Genomic DNA, 19,696 nt, shown 5'->3' with positions numbered 1-19,696 from the left:
ACTGCAGCAAGGCTAACCATTTCGCCAAAGTATGTCGTTCAACCCCTGTAAATTCCACAGCACTGTCACCCTCCACTGCACTTCCACCTGCTTTTACAACCATTCACACTGTCAGCTCCAAACCTCAGTCTTTTACAACCTGTACTGCTGAACTGGACAACATATGTCTTCCCCTCTTATTGGATACTGGGGCTACAGTGTCCCTGTTAAATCTATCTTCTGTACAGCAGTATTTCTTCCATGTGCCACTTTCTAAGGCCACTACTGCTTTATGTGGTTATGGCAGTTCCAAAATTGACATGGTAGGCTCCATCGACTATCAGTCCACTATGGCTCTAAACTAGTCCCAGACCTTTCCTTTCACATGTCACACCAGGGTGCCAACTTACTGGGCCTTGAGCTTTTCACCGCCCTTGGATTCTCCCTACTATATACAACTGCCATTTTAACCATCAGATTGCCATGGCAGCAGCAGTATGCACCCCTGTTCAAGGGCGTTGGCTGTCTCCCCAGATTAAATCATTAACCCCTACTTGATTCATCTGTCACCCCAGTAATTCAGCCCCTGCGGTGAGTCCCACCTGCTGGAGGCAGGCATAATTGACCCAGTTCTCCATGGAATTCAAATCTGGTCATAGCTATGAAGAAATGCGGAAGCCTGCATCTCTGATTTGACCTCCGGGCTGTAAACAAGGCCATCATCCCTGACAAGTACCCACTTCCTTCCGTAGAAGAACTCGCCTCCCATTTTCATGGTTCGATGATCTTCACAAAACAGGATCTTCCTCAGGGCTATCTGCAGATCCCTCTCCCCCCCGACAGCTGGAACCGCATGGCTTTTGTGACACTTGCTCAAGTGTCTCAGTACACACGGGTCCCATTTGGGCTTAGCTTCGCCGCCAGCTGCTTCCATAAGATTATGGCTACTATCTTTACTGGATTCTACCTGGAGTGGTCATCTATCTATGACATAGTTTTCCATGGACCTACAGCTGCCATCCATAGAGTTTTTGAGGTGCTAGCTAAACACCACCTCACGCTTAACAGTCAAAAATGTGTGTTTTCTGTACCTGCAATTGAGTTTGTGGGATTCTGCCTCACGGCTGAGAGCCTCACCCCACTTCAGTCTAATATTGAGGCCACTATTTCTGAACCTACAACTGCTGCCCAGGTTGCCTTTTTCCTTGGCATGACAGCCTACTACCTGTGTTATTTGCCTCACTACTCTGCTACCACAGCTCCTTTGCGTCAGCTGCTGCAAAAAGATGCACGTTGGATTTGGATGCCCTTTCATGCCCTACCTGTGTGAATCCTCAGCTATGGCAGTTGGAGCTGTACTGTCACAGCTGCAGGATGGAGTGGACTGACCTATTGCCTTTGCCACCCGTGCTCTCACCGCCACTGAGCAAAAATTATTCTGTAGGCGAACGTGAGGCTCTAGCCTGTGTCTGGGCCTGTGAGCAGTGGCACATGTATCTTTATGGCAGGGCATTTACACTGTGCACTGACCACCAGGCACTGACAGCCTTGCTTGCAACAACTGGTACAGGGCGCAAGCGAGTCCGACTATATCGGTGGTCAGATCGACTTCAGCAGTACAATTTCACCCAGTGTTTCACCTCAGGTCATGATAACGTTGTAGCAGATCTGCTGTCCCGCTCCACCCAGTGTTTCATCTCAGGTCATGATAACGTTGTGGCAGATCTGCTGTCCCGCTCCACCCAGTGTTTCATCTCAGGTCATGATAACGTTGTGGCAGATCTGCTGTCCCGCTCCACCCAGTGTTTCATCTCAGGTCATGATAACGTTGTGGCAGATCTGCTGTCCCGCTCCACCCAGTGTTTCATCTCAGGTCATGATAACGTTGTGGCAGATCTGCTGTCCCGCTCCACCCAGTGTTTCATCTCAGGTCATGATAACGTTGTGGCAGATCTGCTGTCCCGCTCCACCCAGTGTTTCATCTCAGGTCATGATAACGTTGTGGCAGATCTGCTGTCCCGCTCCACCCAGTGTTTCATCTCAGGTCATGATAACGTTGTGGCAGATCTGCTGTCCCGCTCCACCCAGTGTTTCATCTCAGGTCATGAAAACGTTGTGGCAGATCTGCTGTCCCGCTCCACCCAGTATCCTGCAGTGCCTGACTCTGTCACTCAAAAGCCAGACCTCATCCAGATGTTACACACTCCCCTGAAGGCAGCTGTCTCTATCGAACTCCAGCTGGCCTCAGAAGTCCTCTCCCAGCTTCGTACAGACGTTTGCACAGGGTGGCCGACTAAAGTTAAACCCTGACAAGCTCACGAGTTTGGCATATAAAAAGTTAAGGCAGTCTATGTATCGATGGACATATTTTCCTTATTTTAGCTATTATTTTCTGTGCTATTAAATGCATTTGTTATTATTTTTGAAAACTTTATGTGTTAACTGGGATTTTATTCATCAGTTCCACTAATTCAAATCTTATTTAAATGAGAAACATGTTATTTTAAAGTGGAGGAAATTGTTCTGAAAAATGTAATAAGTCCATTGTTTAAAACCTGCCTCAAAAGACAGAACTGTCAGTCTAAATACACAAAATAAAATTATTGCTATTTTTGGTTTTGCAAGCTGCTAGCTTTCATTTTAGCTCATATTTCATTACTTTTCAGAGGAACATATTGTCAATTAATTCTTTGTTTTCCATCTTTGAACAGGGCCTCAATATTTATTTGTAGCCACACCATATCATTACTGTGGGAAGTAGATGTTAAAATTCCCTTCACCAAACACTCACCACCTGGCTCTCTTAGACAAAGATAGAATGTGCTGCGCATTTAATATCAATTTTGAGTCCTCAAAGAAAAGTCCCTGTTCCTTACACTCTGGGACGTGTGACTCACTTGAATCCAGAGCACGTACTGAGGGTGACCCAGGAGTCAGAGTGTCCAGTGACGTGCCCGTGATAGTAGCAGTGATCCTGAAAATAAGAAAAGAGAAAAGGAGAGAGAGAAAAGAAGATTGCAATGATTTGAATGCCATTGCTAATTCTTTTATTGCATCAAAATCCCTATTAGTTGCTAACAAATCCACATGACCATTTGAAATGCAGCACAGCTGCACTTTATTATCAAGTTGCAACATAAAAGCATCCCTCAGGGCACAATATAATTTGAGAAAAACATCCAGAAATTTCCATTTCTCTAACCAGCAACTAAAATATCAATTTGCAAAGTTGTATTCTGTTAAAATCTTTCTTGATATGACTGTTCAAAATTCTTGAATGGAATGAGTCAGAGGCCTTTATGAGTGCTGGAACGTAATCTTTAAGAATAAGTATGATCATTTGTTTGATTAGCAATGGAGGCTGAAATGTGAAAAGGGGCTGAGAGGCTGAAAAGTGAAAAGACAAACCTGTTAGAGTTGTGTGGTTGTTATCACCTATATATGAAAAGTCTGAACATATTTTCTTGTTCAGTAGATTTCCTATTCTTACTATCCCATACTGTAACTTGTTATCTTGAGAGGAGTTTGCCAAGAAGGCAACAATGTACAGAAAAGACATTACAATGAGCACAACCACTGTGGTTTGAGATGAGGTCGTTACAGAAGACGCTCTGTGATCATGAGGAGACACTGTGACCACCTGGGTTTGCTTCTAAAACCACAGTAAGCCGTTTTCCAGCACAGCGCATTTTCTAGCTGCTCTTCAAACATCATAAAAGTATAAACTGTGGCCACAATGTGTCTGAGCTGTGTCTAATTAGATCTAGATAAAATCTGCAAATTTTACAAATGGATAAAGATGCTAAGAGGGATCAAGTTCACGCAGTTCTGGTTGTGATTTTTCTCTTCCAGTAGCTTGATGGAAAAGCGCACAGTTCCTTTTTTACTCTAGGTCTCAAATGTCTCATGACAGTTTGCCAGGAGACTATGTGGGACAAAATTTAATTACCAAGAAAATACCAAACGGATGTCCAGAGAAGAGGAGGATGCAAGGTGTGGAGAGAAAAAAGGCGCCCAGTTACCTTGTAATCAGGGATTAGGGTGACAGGCACCCCGTCTTCGTAATGAGTCTCTGTGAAATTTGGGCCCAGCAGCTGACTGGAAGAGGAAGACAGAGGGATAAATTAATGTTCCAACACTGATTTCTGTTCTCTGCGTTGTCAAAAACAGCAGCAAGACACAACACTGTTATGTTATTATATTTATTATTAATATATATTATTATATACAATAATATATTGTTGTTATACTATTTCATGAACCATATGAACCACCATGCATGAACTTTCAATGAACTACTAACCAGTATTTCTCAGATCATGTAATGATATTGATATACAATCACAATGGAAGGAATGCAGTACCGTTTTATTCACTTTAAACTTTTAATTCCTGTATTTATGTCGACTGTGAATGTGACTTATGCACTTTTCATAACCAATTAACTCACACCCACGCACATATTTAAGCATATTTTGATACATTAAGTTTTCTTTTTTCCAAATTTAATGTACCTTACAATTAGTTTGACAAAAAAAATAGTAGTATCTACGTAGTTAAAGTCTATATGACTCCATGTATTTATTTACATTTTTTTCCTAACATCTGTTTAGTCTTCAACTTTAACATCTTTTTGCAAGTCTTGCAGTATCTAAATTCTTTTCCCAGTAATGATCCAATTCTGTGCTGAAAATTGGACAGCAGGATAGACGGGGGTGTTCACTTGCACTGACAGTTTGCACGGCTATAAGCAGATCTGCAGCCTTTGACATCTTTGACACATTACAGTATGCAGCCCCATGGCTGCAGCATTATGATGTGCTACAGCTGGGACCCAGCTCTCAGAAATATAGGGGCTGAAAGCCTATGCATCTCATAACATTTTCATGATATAATGGCCTGGAAAGCAGGAGATGCCAGAAGCATCTGTGAATTTGCTCTCGAATCAAAATCAAAACCCATATATTACACTGCAATGTAAATTATCCTGACTCTTAGCGCTTATATTTAGAAAATATAAACCAGTATTGGTCACCTATTTAATCATAAAATAGAATGCAAAATGAATGTTTTATGCAACAGGAACCAAATTACTTTTTAGTATTGCTCACTATGAAAACAAGGAAAAGGGCAAGACTTGTGCAGCTACTGAAACTATAGACGTACTCAAAAACCAAATTAACAGGTTTCTTTCACAATCGTGCATGGCTGGCTTTATACTGTATTTATACTTTGAAAGCAAACAAGGTATTTTTTCTTCCTCTCAAAATCCATAACTAATGCAATTAAGCTTTGTAATTGCCTTGTTTCTTTATATGTAAAATTGATTTTTTTTTCCCTCCTAAAATTAAATTTCTGGAAAATTAGTGGAGCCACTAAAACAACTACCAGAAAAAAAAAACAAAAATCAAAACTAGAAACCCAAAAACAAGTCTCCACCTGACAAGAGCCTCAAATCTAGAGACCGGATGCTGACTTCTGGAGCATGTCATGAAAGGGGGAATCAGAACAGGTGCAGACAAAGGATGCAAAAACTTCCTTTTCGGTACTGAGGATGCCCTAAAGTCAGAGTCAGTGCTCTGACTGGGTTTGTGTAAATAGAGTGGTACCTCAGTTGTCGAACTCATTAGAACTCGAATTTCTTAAGAGTCGAACCAACCAGTTCGAAAAAAAATGACCTAGAACCCGATCTGAATCTCAGAAGTTGAACCGTGAATGCCGACCTAAGATAACTTGTACACGCGGGGAAATGAGTCACACGGCACGTCTCTAAGTGGAAACAAAGGGTAACGCTTCAGTCTCAGCCTCACATTCGCTGTGATAGCATCATGCATGTTTACACTAGCTGAATACATATATTTGGACAGTAAAAATACATTTAGACAATGATAGACAGTAACAGTAATTATTATTATATAATAAAACAAATTTAAATATAAAGATTTCTTATTAATTATTTTAATATCATTAATAATAAACCATTAATACATTTAATTATAATAATACTGTCATGCCGAACGTGAACGGAACAGAGACAAAGGCACAGACGTCAGGGTATCGGGGAATACGGGATTTAATTACAGGTAAGGCAGGCAAAACGCAGACGGACAATACAATGACTGGACTGGAAAACAAACTGAAATGCAGACTAAACACAGAGGACTAATGACAACAACCAGAAACAGCTGATCACACAGGGATTCCACACAGGGTTAACGAGAGGGCGTGGCACACGGAAGGAGCGGACGATGGGGCAGGACATGTTGTTTGGATACATTTACCTTCTTACTAAATGACTGTTTTGATAAATGTGCTCAGATGTGTTTAGTACAGTATATGCTCTTCTTGTGTTATCCGGTTCATTTTGTGTTTAAATGCTTAAAAAAAAAAAAAAAAAAACATATTTAGGTGTAATTTTTTGGGGCCGGGAACCAATTAATTGGTTTTCCATTATTTCTTATCGGGAAAATCCGATCATAACCCGAACTTTTTAGGATTCGAACCCGAGTTCTAGTGCTAACCCGAGTTCGAACCCGAGTGCTAATCCAATCAGCAATCAACAACAGCGTCAGCTCAGGAAGGACGCAAAAGGTGTTGAAACCCTCTAGACAGGAGTGAACACACAGAAACCAACAGCAACAGAACACCTTCACTATCACACCCGCCGACTCAGCTGGGAGCCCCTTAGGCTTTACTCCCATTTTTGCCATTTGTATAGCATTCCCACATTCTCTCAATGAGTGGATGCCACTGAGGTTCTGAAACTACTTTCTGGGCATTATAACATCATGCATTTTTGTTATGCCATTTCAGAGAGAAGATCTCTGATAGGTCCTGTGTAGTGTCCTTTAAATTCTTTATTTTACTCAGTGGTGTCCTATCCAGTTGCCAAGTGTCATGTGAAATTGCTGCCATGAAGAAGGTTCCCACGTGCTTCTCTTGGAGAAACTCGCGTCGTTCACCGTGTGCAGCAAACTGCTGCACATCTTCAAGCAGCCTGTTGCTGCTGGTGTCCTGTTCTTCATTATTTTCTGGGGAAGTAACACTGAGAATACAGAGCCTTCCAAGGAGGACAAACTGCTTACAGCCAGTTCTGTCATAGCATATATGTTTGCAGTGTGCTACCTGCCTCAGTTGTACCTCGCTGTGGACAAAAGTGTATGACACATATGTAAAATATAAATGTAAGCCTGGACACAGACTAGAAAGGTGGTGTCCAAATTACTCTCCTTACTGAAGAATGAATGGCATCAATTAACAAAGAACTTGAGAGAAACACATTCAGCCATCTCCCCAAAGTGGAGAAAATTATTTTTTTCCCAGGGTGGGGGGAGAGAATAGTGTATGAATGAATGAATTAAGCAGTCAATCAACCAACCAATCAGCCACGCCCCCTCGCCCAGTCACATTGACCAAAGTGCTGGAAGATGTTTAGCACTGTGCTGTAATTACTCAGGCTATGTTACCAGCAGAACTGGTCTAGTCTTTGCGAGGAATTGTAGACGTATGTCCATTTAATCTTCCCTGCTTAATCCCGACTTTGTTTTCCCTCTTGTGCTTCAGTGTGTCCTCTGGCCCAGTTAGTGTGTGTGTGTCCCCTGGCCCAGTGAGTGTGTGTGTGTCCTCTGGCCCAGTGAGTGTGTGTGTCCCCTGGCCCAGTGAGTGTGTGTGTGTCCTCTGGCCCAGTGAGTGTGTGTGTCCCCTGGCTCAGTGAGTGTGTGTGTCCCCTGGCTCAGTGAGTGTGTGTGTCCCCTGGCCCAGTGAGTGTGTGTGTCCTCTGGCCCAGTGAGTGTGTGTGTCCCCTGGCTCAGTGAGTGTGTGTGTCCCCTGGCCCAGTGAGTGTGTGTGTCCCCTGGCTCAGTGAGTGTGTGTGTCCCCTGGCCCAGTGAGTGTGTGTGTCCCCTGGCTCAGTGAGTGTGTGTGTCCTCTGGCCCAGTGTGTGTCCCCTGGCCCAGTGAGTGTGTGTGTCCTCTGGCCCAGTGTGTGTCCCCTGGCCCAGTGAGTGTGTGTGTCCTCTGGCCCAGTGAGTGTGTGTGTCCCCTGGCCCAGTGAGTGTGTGTGTCCCCTGGCTCAGTGAGTGTGTGTGTCCCCTGGCTCAGTGAGTGTGTGTGTCCCCTGGCCCAGTGAGTGTGTGTGTCCCCTGGCCCAGTGAGTGTGTGTGTCCCCTGGCTCAGTGAGTGTGTGTGTCCCCTGGCCTCCTTCTGAGTATTTGAGCCTGAAGCGACATCGCCGTGTCTGCATGAGTGCCTCCTTTTCCCTTCACTCCACAGGATACACAGAACAGACTCCTCAGCTTTTCAACTTTAGCATCGGCCCCTTAGATTAAATTACATTCATGTATAGTGTTTTGGCTTCTTGTTTGCTCAGCATTTGGGTCCCTTGTTCCCCATCCGTGACAACTGTACACAATTAATTCCACAGTGGTGAAAATTTAACAAATCATTTTTGACATTTATGAATAAATATACCCTCACATGTATGCTTGTAATTTGAGAAGCATCTCGCTGCGTCCTATGGGAAAACAAGGTTGGACATCCAACCCAACCCATATCCAAACATACCCACCGACACTATAGATTAATCTATCAACTATTTTACACACACAGTGTAAAACCACCTTTTTGTTTTGTTATAATGTGAACTGCAACCATAATTATGTAGTGATATTAAAGGATGACATTTTAGAAACCATAATCATAATTTCATTAACATAATAAAAAAGATGTGGATTTAAACTATTGATGTTGAATAATTGCAGCAGCCCTAATTGTTGTAGCTGCAAGTGGGGCAGAGGTGGGTTAGTTTTTCTTTTCTTCCCTTTGCTTTTAGTGTTCAGTTGCCATCTGGTGTATTCAGTATTGATGCTGGTGTGTACCATTCAGGATAATTATAGTTTTAGTTAATGTCTTGTCCTGGGAGTGGCCTGCAGCCGTTTTTGCCTCTGATGTTGATGGTGTGAACTCATCCACTGTTCTTGATGCCTCTTCGGCTGGAGATCCACTTTGGAGAACTGCCGTGCTATCCTACAGCCTTCGCTTAGTTGCTGGATTGTACTGCAGAAGTGGTCGGGAATGTAATTTGTAATTTGACTGTAATTTGTGTCCTGTTAAATCACATGTGAGAGGGCGATCTACCTTGTATCGGTGTGTGTATTGTAAACTTCTTAAATTGACCTGCAGTTTTGTCTCTCACCAGGTATGGGGGGACGAACCATGGGGAGGCTGGCACTCTGCTGGTGGGATTTTGTACTGTGCGTGGCTACTAAGATTGTAATGCCGCGCAGTGTGTGTGTATGTGTTTGTGCCTGGTACACAGGTGGTTTGGTTTTGTTGGATTTATTTATTTATTTGTGGTTTTGCTGCTAGTGCCTCCGCATGATTGTGTATTAATCTGAGTTTTTATTAATCTGAGTAATGTGTGTCAGGGCTGAAGCTGAGGTCCTGTTTCAAGAAGTCAACTTGTATAAGGGGGTGTGGTTTACCACACGGCCACACTCTTGCTCATATTCAGTGTATTGCTTTAAAAAGAATCATATTTTTGTACGGGAACCACATCTTTGCTCCTGGCTGATAGTGAACCAAACCTGTGTGCCTCTAGTGTTAGGCTAGGAGGAGAGTCACTGCACGAATATCCCTGGGTGAAAGTACCAGGGTGGCATAGCTGGTTATTCTGTTGGCTTACTCCACCTGTTTATGGCAGTGTACCATCCACCACTGTAACAAAAGCACAAATTCAGTCAGTAGATATATTTATATTTAGCCTTAAATATGGACAAAAGTTTCCTTTCCAGTGTGTGTGCATGTTTCCCCTACAACCATCTGGTGCACATTTTCGGCACTGGATAATATATCATTTCATACTGTTTTACACAACCGTTTTCCTTGTTTGCACTGTCACCTCACACTTTTGGGAACAGGGTTTGAGTCTTCACTGTGGCTCCATGTGTGTGGAGTTTGCATGTTCTCCCTTGGAATTGTGTGGTTTCCTCTGGGTACTCCATTAATTGGAGTTGTCTGTAGGTGTGAATGGTGTGTATGTGTGCTTTGTGATGGGATGGCACCTCATCCTGGGTTGTTTCCTGCTATGTGTTCATGGCTTCCGGGATAGGCTCTGAAAAGTCATGTCTTGGAGTAGGAAAAGTGGGTATAGAAGATGGATGGATGGATGGATGGACATTGTAATCAGAACTCCTAACCCCCGCAATGAGTACACAGAGGTAGCAGCAGTGACAGACTTGCCTATGCTGCAGGTAAAGTGTCAGGCACTGAGACTCTATGTGGTAAGTCACTATTTGTGGTTTTTGTTTCAAAGTAGACTTGTATTCACTTTAGGATTTAAGTAATCAGGGATGGGTAATTGATCCAGCAGCAAAATCAGATGGGAAGTTTTTAATTTACATTGATGTCACATGCCAACCACAATGGAGGGAAATGTCTTAATATACACTCAGACACGGGCATGCAAGAAAACATTCAAAAGAAACATATGTAACGTTTGAAGAGACACAAACTAGTTCTTAGTTACATACTGATCTCATGTTTGTTCATCATTAATTAATCATGATGTATTGATTTGTTACCATATCTGTTAGTACTGTAAATCTTTGAACTACTGAAGGAACTGCTGAAGGAACAAGTCATGAACACAGCTAAGTGAAACAGCAATCACATGTTTGTTCATCATTAATGAATTGTGACATGTTTTATCTCACTTAGCTGCTGTATTTGTTCATGATTTTTATTTCAGTAGTAATTGAGTTGCTACTAAGTACTTGTTCACCCTCAAGTACAGTTTTACCGAAAAATATAACAATGGTTCCAATTAAGTGGGGACTGAACTTTGACTACAATGCCAAATCGGCTACAGAAATCTTCAAAACGTTTTTAATGTAGGATATATATCAGCCCTACCACCTTTCTTCATTGAACAGCTGTCCTGAAGCTCGAAGCCAGATACCTGAAGCCTAGATCAGCATATGCTGTGTGCAGAGGTTTGCATGCGGACCTGAGGGGAGGGGGTTGCACTTACTCATTACGTTCAACCCGCAACAGCAGTTCTTCGCCTAGGGCCTCCAACAGTATCTCACCCCGGGCTGGGAAGCGGGTCTGTGGGAGGACAATGTGGAGACAAGTCTTATGTATGTTAAAGGCCTCACATAAGGAATGCAAAGGCACACTCACCAATATTGGAACCAGAAATCACATATCTTTATATGTACACATACTCACACCCTTATATAATAATAAAGGTAGGTTGTCATATTAGGATTAGAGTTTCCCCCATCAAAATGAAGGGAGAGTCCTCACAAAGATATAATTACAAACCTGAGTGTATGTGAGTGTGTGTCCGTCCAAAATGTATTAGTATGCATATCAAAACATTTTGGAGAATTCTACACTTCCAACGTTGTTGGAACAGTTTGGCGAAGGCCCTTTTTCTGTTCCAGCATGACATATGGTTGGGTGAGTGCGGTATGGAAGATCTTGAGTGGCCTGCACAGAGCCTGTCAAACACGTTTGGGATGAACTAGAACGGAGATCGCCAGCCAGGCCACCATATGCAACATCAGTGCCTGACCTCACAAATGCTCTTCTGGATGAATGGGCAAAAGTTCCCAATGACACACTCTAAAATCTTGTGGAAAGCCATCCCAGAAGAGTGGCAACTGTTATAGCTGTGAAAGGGGGGGGGGGCTGGTGGCGGCAACTCCATATAGATGCCTATGGATTTAGAATGGGATGTCATAAAGGTTCCTGCCGTTCCTGTGGGTGTAATAGCCAGGTGTCCCAGTACTTTTATCCACAAAGTGTATATATACATACACTGTATGTGTGCGTGTGTGCGTGTGTATGTGTGAGCGTGCGTGCATGCGTGTGATCCAAATATACCTTGCATTGTGGGGCCCATTTTTCCAGTCCCCATAAGGAAAACCTCAATTTTATAAAAAATCGTTGATTGCAAAAAAAAAAAAAACCTAAAAATGCCGAAAGACTTGTATTTGGTTTGGTTACTTATGGTTAAGGTTAGGGCTGGGTTGCAGTTAAGAGTGTTGTGATTGGGATATGGGTTTTTCCCATAGAAATGAATGGAAGGTCCCCATTTAAATGGGTACGTGTGTGTGTGTCTGTCTGCCTGTCTGATATATATATATATATATATATATATATATATATATATATATATATATATATATATATATATATACACATATATATATATACACATATATATATATATACACATATACATATATATACACACACATACATATATAGATACACACATATATACATGCATAGATACACATATATATACTGTATATGTATCTAATAGAAGTCACGCATCAACATCCTGTGTACTACTTACCGCAAGATTCAGGGAGGTTATACAGTTTGTTAAAAACGTTGTATCGAGCAAATATGAGAATATGCTCCCAGAGAAATCTTAGTCTTTACAAAAATCAAGTTCCAGTTCATTTTGTCATTACAGCCATATCTAAGATACAGTGGGACAAAATTGCATTCTCAAGACAAGAAAATGTGCAAAAGGGGAAGAGAAAAACCACAGAACAAGGAACAATACAAAAGTACCATACGTGAACACGTAACCATACATGAATTCATACAGTGCAGCCCAAAACCTTACTTAAACATGCTGCTACCACTTTACAATAAGGCTCCCCATATGAAGAGGATATGAATGGTTTATAATCCGGTTATTAATTAGGTTGTAACTGTAGGAATTATTAGCTCAGGTAAATTTTAATATCTCCACCAATATGTTTGAATTAATTAAAGTTTAATTAATTATTATTTAATGCTGATTATTAACCAATTGTTATGCCGAATGGTCGGCTCCTCCAAACTCGATTGCGGTATCCCCGTGAGTCTGTTAATGTGAGACTTAAATGGGATTCACTAATTACCAGTATCACTTAGTAACCTGGGTTAGAAGGCTCGTCCAGCGAGCTGCGTCACCAGCTAATGTAAACGATTGGTAGCGAAGCTCCCCTCACGGCCGATGAGAGAGAGTCTCGCGATGTTTCAGGCGAGTTTGAGGTTCAGAGCGTGTAGCAAGATCGCACAGAGGCAGGGACTTATTGTGAGCACTCAATGACGGAGGCTGAAGTTGTGTAAAAGACATGCATTTATTCCTAGCTAACACTACAACTAACATAAGACAGACATTACACCTAACACAAACAACAAACACGAAATAACGGAATAAAAACAAACAATGTAATTATGAAAATGCAATGACTGGATTTAAAAGGAAATACTGTTCTGCAAAGCAAGCACAGTTTGTGGAAACACGACCCTAAAGTCTTATAGCAGGTTAACAGAACAGCTTAAGTTGTTAGAATAAGAGGAAGTTGGTTTACTTGGTTGCAGAGTGGGGGGGGGGGTCTTGGCAGTTGATGGCAGAGCTGCTGAGCTGATGGCACTCAGGAAGGCGTGGCGTTTGGAGCAGTGGAGTGGAGCCCCTTTGGATTCTCTCTCCTGGGTCTTGGGTGCTGTTCTCTGTTCAGCTAGGCCTTCACCGGACGACTTCTTGTGGGCTTCTCTTCTCCCGGGCTGATGGTCTTTTTCGGCGCTGATGGTCTTTTTCTGCACTGCTGATGGTTTGTTCTGAGGTGCCAGAGTTTTATGGTCTAAAGTTCATGAATAGGGATGACCAGGAATTCGACTCCTGGCCCAATGGCTGGCCATCCATTTGGCGGGCTTTCAGGAAGAGGGTCTGTATCAGTCCTTTTGGGATTTATGACCCGACTGATTCTCCCTTTACTGATGATTTTCATTAAGCTGTTATAACTTTTGATACATCCACTTTCATGGTACTTCCTGACCAGATTTGGAACCAGGGGTGATTATCAATCAGTTTGACACCAAACATGCCAAACCAGCTTCACAGGTTCACACCTCATACCATCTGTATTAATTGATTAAACTATTAATTATTTTATGGATGTGACTGATTCACCTCAGTATAGGATACAGGTGCCTTGGGTTGCACCTCAACAGATGTTACACTTTGTGCAGACATTACATCAAATATTCATATTACAAACAGCACATCTTATCCATAGATAGGCGTGGCCATTAGTTTTTGGTAATATCAAGATAAGTTGCACATCTGGGCACAACATATCTTAGTGGGTGTGGCTTATTCTAATTGATCTTCTCCAAAATGGATAATGTACACCTTAATTGAGTTCTTCTTAATATAGCATGGTAGAACAAAGAAAGCTTGCTATGGTAACAAGATCAGATAAGGACCACCAAGGAATGTGGAGGAAGAAAAGGGGGGGGGTTGTTAAACATAGAAAGAAGACTCTAAAAGTTAGGACGCACTGGTTACACTAATTTCCAGATTCTTCTGGTATAACCATGGAAATATATTTGCAGTGGTAGCTATACCTATTTATTTATTCAAATTTATATAAGTGTTCAAGTGTAAAGGGGTAAAATAGGTGATACTCCATGAACATGGTTATAAGGGGGGCGCACAAAACACTAAGATTATCTAAGGACACATCCAAACATAACCCATCTGTATATTTAGACTTGTAGTCATGAGTAAATCAATATACAGGGTATACAAAAGCCAAACTTAAATGAAACTTTCCTTAGGGTGTTGGTCTGTTGGGGTGAGTGGTATGCAAGGCAGGATGTCTGGGGAGGGGGTTGTGTGCCAAGTCGAGGGACCCCTGTCCTTGAGGTCCACTCTGCTTGTCTGTAGGTCCCTAAATCTTTGGCCAATAAAAGTTGGAGTGCTGGCCTCCCTTGTTATCTGTGTGTGTGTGTTTATGTGCGTAACCCCCCTTTGGTGCCTCTCGTACCAGGCTCGGCCTTGTCTCAGGCCACCTGGAATTTAGGCCCTGTGATATGTGCATGTGTGATCCTACATAACACTTAAATGTGAATTATTAATAGACATTTTTAAACAATTTATAACACAGTTTTCTTTTTATTAATGAGTTGCTACCATTTACAAGTGGCAAAAGGGAGCCTTATTGTATAGTGGTACCAAAATGTTAAAAATAGTCTAGAATAGTATAAAATACTGTATATAATATCAATTACTACAGTTAAAGATAGATGAACTATGTACAGTATATAAAACTGGCTTTATTATGCACATATTACCAAGAGTTTAACAATCTTATTGCTTGTTGAAAGAAGCTATTGCACATTGTTTCTGATCTTGATTTTTTGGAGTGATCAAACAGTGAGCAAGAGATCAAACAGTCCATGAGAGGCATGTGAAGAATCTCACAGTGCAGAGGGCTTTCATCTTACATCTGCTCTTAAAAATGTTCTCAGTGGAGCGGAGAGAGACCTCGATAACCCTCTCAGCCATCCGCACTGCACATTGCAGAGTCTTCCTGTCAGACGTACTGCAGTTTCCGTACCAAGATGCCATACAGCTCATCAGATGAAACTAGCTAGTCATTGGCAGTAGAGCTGCTCATGAAGAGTAGCTATCATTTTCAGTTGGCACATGGAGGTACATTCAGTTTCCAGCAAACAAACCACAAATTATAAACCGTTTTAAAATGTTACAGTACACTGATTATATTAGTAATTATTTTATATATTCCTGTCATTCTTGTTTAGTGGAATAAAGTTTGTTGATTCACTTTCTTGCCATTAATATTAATCATACAACATAATTTGACATAATTTCTATGTATACAGCATAAGAACATAAATCCATTAAATTGATTAAATGTATTTGAAAAAATGTGTAGTGCTGTTGTCTCAGGAACAGATGTAGTTGATGGTGGGGGCAGGGGGTCAATAGTGTCATGGCCAAAAGTTTTGGGAATTGTCACGCCCCGCTCCGTCGGCTCCTAATGTGTTCCACGCCCACCTCATTACCTCCTGTTTCTCCCTGATTGTTCTCACCTGTGGCTTGTTACCCGTAGCTTGTCTGTTGTATTTAGTCCTCGTCTGAGTCAGTCTTCCCCAGACTTGTCATTAATGTTACCCTTCGTTCTTCCCCGTATCGTGGATCCTGCCCTAATAAACCCCGTTTGCCCTACCTCCTGGCTCCGTATCCCTGCTTCCAGGATCGCCTCCCCAGCGAACGTGACAGGAATGATACAAATATTAATTTTTACCAAGTCTGCTGCCTGTTTTTATTATGGTAATTTGCATATACTGCAGAATGTGATGAAGAGTGATCAGATGAATTGCAATTTAATTGCAAAGTCCTTCTTTGCAATAAAAATGAACGTAATCGCTAAAAACCTATTTCCACTGCATTTCAGCCCTGTGTCATGCCAACAGTAAAGCATTCTGGGGTTCCTTCTCAGCCAAGGGAGTGGGCTCACTCACAATTTTGCCTAAGAACACAGCCATGAATAAAGAATGGTACCAAAACATCCTGCAAGAACAACTTCCCCAACCATCCAAGAACAGTTTGGTGACAAATAATGTCTTTTCCAGCATGATGGAGCACCATGCCATAAGGCAAAAGTGATAACTAAGTGGCTCAGGAAACAAAACATTGACATTTTGGGTCCATGGCCAGGAAACTCCCAAGACCTTAATCCCATTGAGAACTTGTGGTCAATCCTCAAGAGGCAGGTGGACAAACAAAAACCCACAAATTCTGACAAATTCCATGCATTGATTATGCAAAAATGGGCTGCCATCAGTGAGGTGAAGTTGGCCTGGAAGTTTGACAACATGGCAGGGCAAATTAGAGAGGTCTTGAAAAAGAAGAGCCAGCACTTACTGACTATTTGCATAAACGTAATTTAATTGTCAATTTACACCTTTGACACTTATGAAATGCTTGTAATTATACTACAGTATACCACAGAAACATCTGATAAAAAGATCTACAAACACTGAAGCAGCAAACTTTGTGAAAACCAATACTTGTGTTATTCTCAAAACTTCTGGCCACGACTGTAGATGTGTGGTAGAAGCCAGCAGATGTCAGTGTGTCAGGAGAGGGCAGCTGTTTATACAGTAGCAGTGGTAGTTGTGTGCAGCTCATCTCAGGCCACCCTGGATCTTCTGTACAACCGACTACACTGCCTGGATCACCTGCCATTTGTAATGGAAACCACTTGTATGGTATTTCCTGTTAGTATGAGCATTTCCTTAGTAACTAGTTTTAATAGTATCATGTTATTTGACCTTTTGCCTGATTACCTGACTTTGCTTCTTTGAATCACATTTCAGTTCTCGGTTCTCTCTCGATTTGGTTTGTCAGTCAGTTTTGCCCATTTACAAAAAGGTGAAAACTTTATTGATGCCTGCATAACTTCTGCTAACCGCATTGCAATATCCTGCAGATTATTTTGAATGCTGTCACTTCTCTTTGAGTAGCTAACTTTGAGTTCCCAGAACAGATTATATTGTGTTGCTGGAATCTTTGGCTTGACTTAGTATGGTTGCATGGTTTTTTAATTCTGTCTATTCAGAGCAGCCTGTCTTCAACACCTTGACCACATGACTGCGATCACCAAAGCTCAGCCAGTAGCAGCTCGGATTCACTTTAGACAGGGACAGGAGCTTTTCAAACATAATGATTCCTTTTTACCTCAGTGGAAAATAGCCTTTCCCATTCACCCATTTCCCCTAAAAACATATTCAGTACAGGGTGGAAACCCACATAAACACTGCACAAAATTTGCATGATATAAAATGATGATTTATTTGACTGATATGTACTTAAACATTTAACTTCAAAAAGAGCCTGTGATTTTATGCATTCCTTTTAACCATAATTCACCTTTCAATATAGAGAAAAATTTTAGAAAAAAATCAGTCCTTTCACAATCTATAAAAACTGAGCCCAAATCTAGTTTGGCTGAGCCTATTTGTTACCAAGGAGACAATCACTTAAATGTGCAGGGTAACAGTGATAATTTAAGAGAGGTTTTACTGCAGATACACTGCTTCCTCTTACATGATAGGAAGAGTTTCTAGCATGTGTCACCAGAGCTAAAATTAAATATCTCCTCTTCCTGCTGCGCTGGAACTGAAAAGACATACCGTTTAAACTCTGCAAAAGAACTGACGAAACGAGAGCATTGCTCTAGAGTTTCCGATCAGAGCCCCTTACACACATTTCACAGTAAAACGTTTTTTGTTGTGCTTTCGTATCCATTTTTAATCTTTCTTGGTAATTCAATACCAACAGATCTAAAACTTCTTCAGTTATTTAGCAGATGCTGTCATCCAAAGCGATATAGTGCTCAGAAAGAATGGTCATCCAGTCCCAGCAGCTATTTGGGCTTAAGGGCCCAAAGGGATTTGAATAGTCAACCTTCCGATCTCAGCTGCAGAACTACACACTGCCCCTTTAAGGTGGGAAGGAGTAGCCTCAGATGGGACATGGACCCATAATCTGCAAGCATACCTTCTGAATACTTGGTTCAGTTATATAAATCCAGACCACTATCCAAATTAATTTCTTTGATGGGAGTGCCTCTTTCCCATTTCCATTCCACTTGCATAAAGTTTCTACTTGTTCCTTACTTTTGTTCCAGGATTATTTGGAAGAACTGATTCATTTTTTAGGGTGCAGTGAGCTTAGAGATACACCAGATCAAAAACAGGAAAAATTCTCCAATAACCAATCACCAGAATGCTGTACTATAAAGACATTCAGACCACATATCCATCCTCCTAACTCTAGTATACAGATCCATGTAGAAACGGATCACACCAGTCCTGCAGGGGGTGAGAATCTGGCCTCAGTGTGCTCTATCTGCACTACAAGGCTGCTTCAAATGCCAGCTTCAGGAAAGCTGCCACCCATGGCAGTTCAGTAGACCTGGCCTCAGTGACTGGCTACATCACCGCAAGCCCTGGTTCTCTGCAGACATGTGCACCCTGGTGAAAATCAGAGATGATGCCTACTGGTCCGGTGACAGGTTTTCACCAATCAGCCATAACATTAAAATCACTGACAGGTGAAGTGGATAACATAGATTGATTGATTTCATTCTAATGTCACCTGTCAAGGGTGCCATTATATAAAGACAAGTGAACAGTCAGTTCTTGAAGGTAATATGTTAGAAACAGGAAAAATGGGCAAGCATAAGGATCTGGGCTACAATACCCAAAAGCTCCCATTAGCAACTTACATAGTGGGAACCATTCAGTTGCATGGTTCCATTTATGTCAGTTGCTAACGAAAATTGTTATCAATTATGGTTTTGGGAGCGACTTTGGGCAGAAGGGCCTAGACAGCTGGATCAGAACATATCCAAAAGCATCTTCTTGGTATGCAGTGGTCAGTACCTACTAAAATTAGTCCACGGAAGGCCAACTGGTGAACTAGCGACAGGGTCACGGGTGACCAAAGCTCATTGATGTGCATGGGGAGCAAAAGCTAGCCGTTCTGGATAAAAGGTTAATGCTGGCTATGATAGAAAGGTGTCAGAAGACACAGTGCATCTCAGCTTGCAGCGTATGGGGCAGCACAGCCACAGATTGGTCAAAGTGTCCATGCTGACCCCCGTCCACCACCGAAAGCACCGATAATGGGCAGGTGAGTCTCACAATTGAACCATGGAGCAATGGAAGAATGTAGCCTGGTCTGACGAGTCACATTTTCTGTTGCATCATGTGGATGGCTGGGCGCGTCTGCATTTCGCACCTGGGAATGTGATGGCACCAGGATGCACTATGGGACGAAGGCAAGGAGCAAGAAACTCCAAAAATAACATATCAAAGTTCTGACAAGTTTG

At 41.9% G+C, this 19,696-nt stretch overlaps 1 protein-coding gene across 2 annotated transcripts in view; it reads right to left on the bottom strand.

Moving 5' to 3' along the window:
- LOC111835568 (disintegrin and metalloproteinase domain-containing protein 33-like) overlaps positions 1-19,696 on the bottom strand; it is a 75,918-nt gene that overhangs the window by 33,749 nt on the left and 22,473 nt on the right. For both annotated transcript variants that reach the window (XM_072707136.1, XM_072707137.1), the window contains exons 3-5: positions 11,008-11,084; positions 4,002-4,077; positions 2,877-2,953 (exon numbers count right to left, since the gene is read on the bottom strand). In XM_072707136.1, the coding sequence (XP_072563237.1) occupies positions 2,877-2,953; positions 4,002-4,077; positions 11,008-11,084 (230 nt within the window). The remainder of the gene's footprint in view (positions 1-2,876; positions 2,954-4,001; positions 4,078-11,007; positions 11,085-19,696) is intronic.

Source organism: Paramormyrops kingsleyae, chromosome 25 (genome assembly GCF_048594095.1).
Source record: "Paramormyrops kingsleyae isolate MSU_618 chromosome 25, PKINGS_0.4, whole genome shotgun sequence".
Taxonomy (NCBI): domain Eukaryota; kingdom Metazoa; phylum Chordata; class Actinopteri; order Osteoglossiformes; family Mormyridae; genus Paramormyrops; species Paramormyrops kingsleyae.
The sequence above is the reverse complement of the archived record's forward strand: the minus strand, read 5'-3'. Positions and strand labels throughout refer to the sequence as shown.